Genomic DNA, 6,000 nt, shown 5'->3' on the forward strand with positions numbered 1-6,000 from the left:
TCCAGCATCCATTTAATGGCTCCGTAAATAAAATGAATAAATGCATTTTCTTTGTTGTGTCTGCAGATATACAGCATGAGCCTGAGGCTTTCTGCACTGTTTGAGGAGCATGTCAGCTCCATCCTGGCTGATTACAAGGCCATCCACGGCCTGACAGATAAACTGACCAGACAGGGCTCCGACAGACAGACACGACACACTACAGACAGACAGACACGGCATGCAATGAAGAGGAGGAGGAGAAGGAGCGAGTCTCCCGCAAGCAGCACCGCATCCAGGTAAAAGAAATGACCTTTAGCTTTATCACTAAACACAATATTTGTCTTGTTTTCTGTAAAGATCGATTTCTAATAATCTTCTCCTGCTTCTGGCGCCTCTAGCCCAGAGAGGAAGAGACGTGTTTCGTCCAGGGTAACCGCTAAGAGGGAGCCGTCGCCGGCTTCTCCACGGCCCTCCTCCCTGAGACAGAGCCTCCCAGTGAAACAGCCGCCTCAGCTGGTCAACGGCAAGGTGGACGCGCCGCCTCCGGGGCGCACGCGCAGTGCTGCACGCCATTCCACGCACTCTCCTCCCTCCTCATCCTCCTCACAAGTCACCACAAACAACACACCTAGCACATCAGGTGAGACTATATTCAGTTATAAATAATACATATTAAAGATGCAGTCTGTTAATGTAAAAAGAAATAGGATTTTTCTTTCTGGGAATTAGATGAGAAGATTGAACGTACGTTGACGAAGCTGCTTGTTAGCTTAGTTGTCTGGCAGTCTTACAGTGGAAATAATCCTGCATGAATGATCAAGCCAGACCTAGAAATAGTCTGGCATACAGTCACGCTTAAAACCATTTGGTTTTTGAACCATTTTCACAAATAAATTTGTGATCTTTAGACGTGAAGTGTTGGTAGATAGATTTAGTTACCTTAGAGCTAGGTTAATCTTATACCTCAATATGTATTCTTGCTAAGCTAAGCTAATCAGACTCCTTTTTTTCCCCTCCAAAATGAATTAAGTTTATTGCAGAGCACATTGTTCATATGACTCTATTGTCTCTGTCTACCATCACCAGAGTCTACTCGCTCGTTGCGGGCTCATAACTCTGTATCAGCTGCACCACCACCAGCTCCCGAAAAAGTGACACCCTCCCAGCCCGCAGAAAGTAGCAGCGGAAGCACTCGTCGGAAGCTCAGGACGCCTGTGCGACTCACACCTGGTAGGTAGTGTCACAAAGGATGTGAAAGGCCCTGTTCAGACCTTGCAGTAACATCCGACCTGGGCAGTCACATCTCAAGTGTCCACCTCAACTTCCTCTGTGTTCACACCTGGCGTTAAAATACATCTCCACAGCCATCATTTGAGATCTGATCTCAGTTTTGTGCTATTTTCATGCAAATAAACGCAGACATCATTTGGGGCGCAGAAGAATATTGTAACAGCTGCTGTCTTTAATGAATCTCTACCCCTGTATCAGAACCGTGAACAGCTGTTTGTTGTCTACATGTCATGACTTGGGGGAAATGATACATATTTTGGGACAAGCTCTGAAGTCTCTCATTGAAATCACACAAGTTATTTATTTATTTATTTATTAATCTCCCCCCTGATGTTAGTTATTTTAGAGACCCGCACAAAGCTCACACTACCGAACGAATGTGGTTCAGACCTCCAAATGTGGTCACAGATCGGCTCAATCAAATACGACTTCAGTGGGTCCTCGGTGTGTTCACAGCTATGCTTTAAGCTGGCCACTTGAGATCAGATTGCCCGGTTTATGGTTTATGATTAAAGTCATAAATTAGACATTTAATGTCGCATGTCTGCCACTTATCTGTATTTTCTTCCTCTCGTCCTTCCCTCTCAATCCTTTTCCCTCTTAGGTTCCCCTCCCAGTCCTTCATCTCAGAGCACAGTCCACCTGAATGGCCACAGTAGTCATATGACTCTGGGTGTGGGTAGAAGGGGGCGCAAGTCCAAAATGGATCCGCCACTGAGTCCTCCAGAAGCCACAACTCCAGCCAGCCCTTCAAGACCCAGAGGTCGCCCGCCTGGCAAGAAAAGAGGCAGGAAGAGCAAGCAGGAGCTGGAGGAGATGGGAAGGAGCGGCAACCGCAGGAGCTCCACCCCTGACGATGAGCTCGACCACTCCACAGGCGATGAGGGTGGGACGTCTTCCGCACAGGAGACCTCTGTGCTGTCGGACTCTGGCATGCCGTCCACACCTAGACGGCGCGGCCGGCCCCGAATGGTAAGAACTGAGGAACCTGCTCCTCCCCCTGAGTCGCCTGAGCCCTCGCCGCTGAGGAGGAGCAGCAGGAGAGCCAACGAGGAAGTCACACCTCCTCCACAGACTCCTTCTCAGCGACCCAGTCGGAGGGAGTCTCCGAAGGAGGAGTCAGGGGAAGGGTCTGGAGGGTCCATGCGCACACGGAACCAAGGGCGACGGTCAGCCTGGTACATGGAGGAGGACTCTGAGGAGGAGCAGAGGCAGCTGCTGTTCGAGGACTCATCAATAACCTTTGGGACCTCCTCAAAGGGACGCGTCCGCAAACTGACAGAAAAGGCCAAAGCCAACCTTATAGGCTGGTAAGAGAACAGTCGACTGCTCTGAGAGAAGAAATCCAGCTGAGATTTTGGAGCGAACGTGCCGGAGGAGTGGCGGCTCGAGACAAGGAGGTCGTGCTTTGCGTCGTATGCATTTGTGTACGCTTACATGTGTGTGTGTACATCTGGGGAGCCCCTGGTCCCGCTGCTGCTATTTGAAGCTGTGTGGCTACAGAGAAAGAAACTGTTCAGTTACCTGTCCACTCCTCGCGCTGCCCCCCCCCCCACCTTCCTCTGTGCACAGTGCGCACATCAGAACGTCAACCGATGGCATGTTCATTTGTTCCTACATTATTGATCCATGTTGGATCCCACAGGAGCGCACAGAGTCTTACGCTGGTGGTGTTGTGACTCACTCCTGTCCAGTCAACCACTCTTGATGTCCGTCTGACCTTAACCGCAGTTCGGTGTCAGACCGGGCCAGACAGTTGTTGAACAGACTTTTAGTACTTGAAGAAATCATGAGGAGACCGGATGTATCTTACTATTTTTGAGGACTTTTCAAGCGTCTCTGCTGGGTAGATCAAAGATGCCCGCGGAGCTGAAACTGTTAGGTCTGGGATGGACCACAGACCGCTTGCCTAACAACGTCCTTTGCCCCCCTCCCCACCCACCCACCCTCCCAGCCCCCACTCTTCATTGTCCCCACTCTTTTTTTATACAACCTGCTCTCTGCTTTTTCTAAGATTTGTACGTGATGATCGGCTCTCTGTTTTGGAAGTCTTACACATTGGCTGACTTGAGCGTGTATGTCTGCGCTAAAATACCAAATGGCGTACCTTCGTAGGTACTGTAGATCTGTAGGTTTTGTTTACTATCCATGTGCGTGCGTGCGGTTCCGTCTTTGCATGTCAGTTAGAAGCATCTTTTCTCTTTTTTTTTTTATTATTATTTTATCGTTTTCCCCCGGAAGCTGTTTTTACTGTGACGAGGAGAGAAAGGATGCATGGGTGTAAGGGGTCATCCACGCCTACGTAGATCGTGTTTCAACGCGTCCTAAACATTAGCAATACCTTGTGCCTTTATGTCTTTGGTGTGGGCGTGCGTGCGTGCGTGCGTGTGTGTCTGTGCGTGCGTGCGTGCGCGTGTGTGTACGCGTGCTTGGCCTCTGCCCTGCAAAGTACATGTGCCTGTCGGTGTGTGAACTTACATAGTGACTATGCGAGAGCGCGTGGCGGGAGGAGCGTGCGTGTTTAGAACACAACGGAGCGTGTCATTCACTTTCAGCGTGCAAACAGTGGCATACAGTTTGATCGTTGTGAAACCTCTCAAAGAAATGTATTTATAGAAGTGGAAAGAATTTACTGTCGTAGTACACGTACCATTATCCATGTTGATATATTATCCTATAACCAACCTATCGTCAGTTTATACCTAAGGTACAGATGGGAGGAGCTTTGGGGTGACTAGCTTTGAGATGCACTTACCACAGACCGGTTATCAATGCAGTCTTAGGGAGTAACCATGTGTAAAAACTGTTAACATATAGAAATGAACTTTCAGCGTGTCGATATGTTTCTCCGGTGACTACACACACACACACACACACACGCACACGATTCTGTCTCGCATGTTCTAGCACTTTCTCATGGGTGAAAAGCAAACAGGACGGAGTCGGATCAAACTGGACCGAATCTGGACGGAAAGCAAACCCGGCGGAGAGAGACAAGTCTTATATTCATCTTTCTGATTGTGTGCCTTTGCTACTCTGGCATATTGAATCCTCCCGTTTCTCCTTTTCGAGGCCTTCCTTCTTTTGTTGTTTTATTATTTCTTTGACCTCCTGGTTCGGCTCGTCGCCGGGTTCAGAGAACTGGACTTCGGGGACTGGACTGGACCCGACTGGCTTGAACAAGAGGGGGGGGGGGGGGGGGATCATGATAGAGAAATCATGCCACTCTTTGTGCAACAGTTCATAATGGATGGCGGCCTCCATTTTTAGACATTATTTCTGTTTTTCCTTCCCCAGCATGGAGCAAGTGAATGCCAAAACCTTTCCACTTGTGTTGGGTGATGAGACTGGGGAGAACTGGACCGTAGCATCTATATACACCCTATTCATTTCATAGATCACATATTACTAAACATATATCATCTGTTTATGATTGGTTTTTGTTTGTTGTTGTTGTAATTTTTATTATGGATTTGTCAACGCCAAATTCTGTCTTTGGGCACTGAAGTTTTCGAACATGGCTTTTGAATGTGTTTCTTTTCTAAAGAGGTTTTATTGTCTCCATAGTGAGCTCGTCGAGCTGTTTTACGTATAATGTGTTTTCTGTCCGTGTCCCTGCCGTACAGGACGACGCATCAGTGGCTGCATCTGTGGAGACGGGATTACGCTCTGCCGCACTTATTTCAGTTAGCCTCACAAACGCTTGGTTTGTACCGTGTATATGAAGAGTTTTACTCCAAACTGAAACGGCCTGAAACACTGAGTCTTTCCTTTTCAAGTGACAGATGTGAAATCTTTTTTTTTTTTTTTTTTTTTAATGAGGTGTGGGATTTTTGCGAATTTGTAGGAAGCAGTTTTTTTCAATTTACCCGTGGCTCTCATTCATAAAGTTAATTAAACTCTTCATATGCACATAAAGGTTTTGGATTTTGCTTCTGTCTCAGTCGCAAATGATCACGTATGCACAGATTACCAGGAGTAGAGTGCGGGAGCTAAATTGCTGACCCCTGGCTTCTCAAGTTCGCGGTACGGTGTTATTTCCGAACACGGTGTTTACACTAGCTAACTAAAGGAAAGTATAGTCTGGAATCATCAGCATTTGCAGTGATTTTTTATAAGCTTTTGTTGCTTATATAAATGGAATCGTGGTCAACAGAATTTAGCTTCTATTCATCCCCTTCTAGTCTAGTATTTATTAGATTCACCCTTGCCAGCAGTCACAGCACTGAGGGCCAACTTTCTTCAACAGTGGCCTTCTCTCCTATAAAGCGTTGACTGGAGTGCAGCAGTCATTGTATGCACAGTCTGTCCTATCTGAAGATTTAAACTCCTTCAGAGTAGCCATAGGTGTCTTGGCGACGTCTCACACTAGTCTCCTTTTTGCACTTGTTTGTGACACAGGACGGCCTGCTCTAGTCAGATTTACACATGTGCCATGTTCCTTCCATTTCTTAGCGATGGATTTAACTGAACTCGAGGGTGTGTTCAGTGACTTGGACAATAATTTTGAATCCATCCTGTAACTTCTACTTTTCAAAAAGTACTTTTCATTTTGTCCTCATGGTTTACCTGATTCTATATGTATGTACTACAGCCACTTGAGACATACTAGCACCAGTTGACTGCACGTCTGGGCGAATACTTACCCAGCCCATCATTTTACAATCTATAATTGTAATTAACTGACATTACTTTGTAGAAATCTGTTCACACTCTGACAGCGAAGAG

At 47.0% G+C, this 6,000-nt stretch overlaps 1 protein-coding gene across 2 annotated transcripts in view; it reads left to right on the plus strand.

The window, feature by feature from the left end:
• phip (PHIP subunit of CUL4-Ring ligase complex) overlaps positions 1-4,442 on the plus strand; it is a 33,320-nt gene extending 28,878 nt beyond the window's left edge. For both annotated transcript variants that reach the window (XM_084560630.1, XM_084560631.1), the window contains 4 exons: positions 67-278; positions 381-622; positions 1,069-1,212; positions 1,877-4,442. In XM_084560630.1, the coding sequence (XP_084416756.1) occupies positions 67-278; positions 381-622; positions 1,069-1,212; positions 1,877-2,586 (1,308 nt within the window). In that variant the 3' untranslated portion in view covers positions 2,587-4,442. The remainder of the gene's footprint in view (positions 1-66; positions 279-380; positions 623-1,068; positions 1,213-1,876) is intronic.
• Positions 4,443-6,000: the final 1,558 nt, after the last annotated feature.

The sequence above is a fragment of the Chelon labrosus genome, assembly GCF_963514085.1.
Source record: "Chelon labrosus genome assembly, chromosome: 14".
Classification (NCBI taxonomy): Eukaryota; Metazoa; Chordata; class Actinopteri; order Mugiliformes; family Mugilidae; genus Chelon; species Chelon labrosus.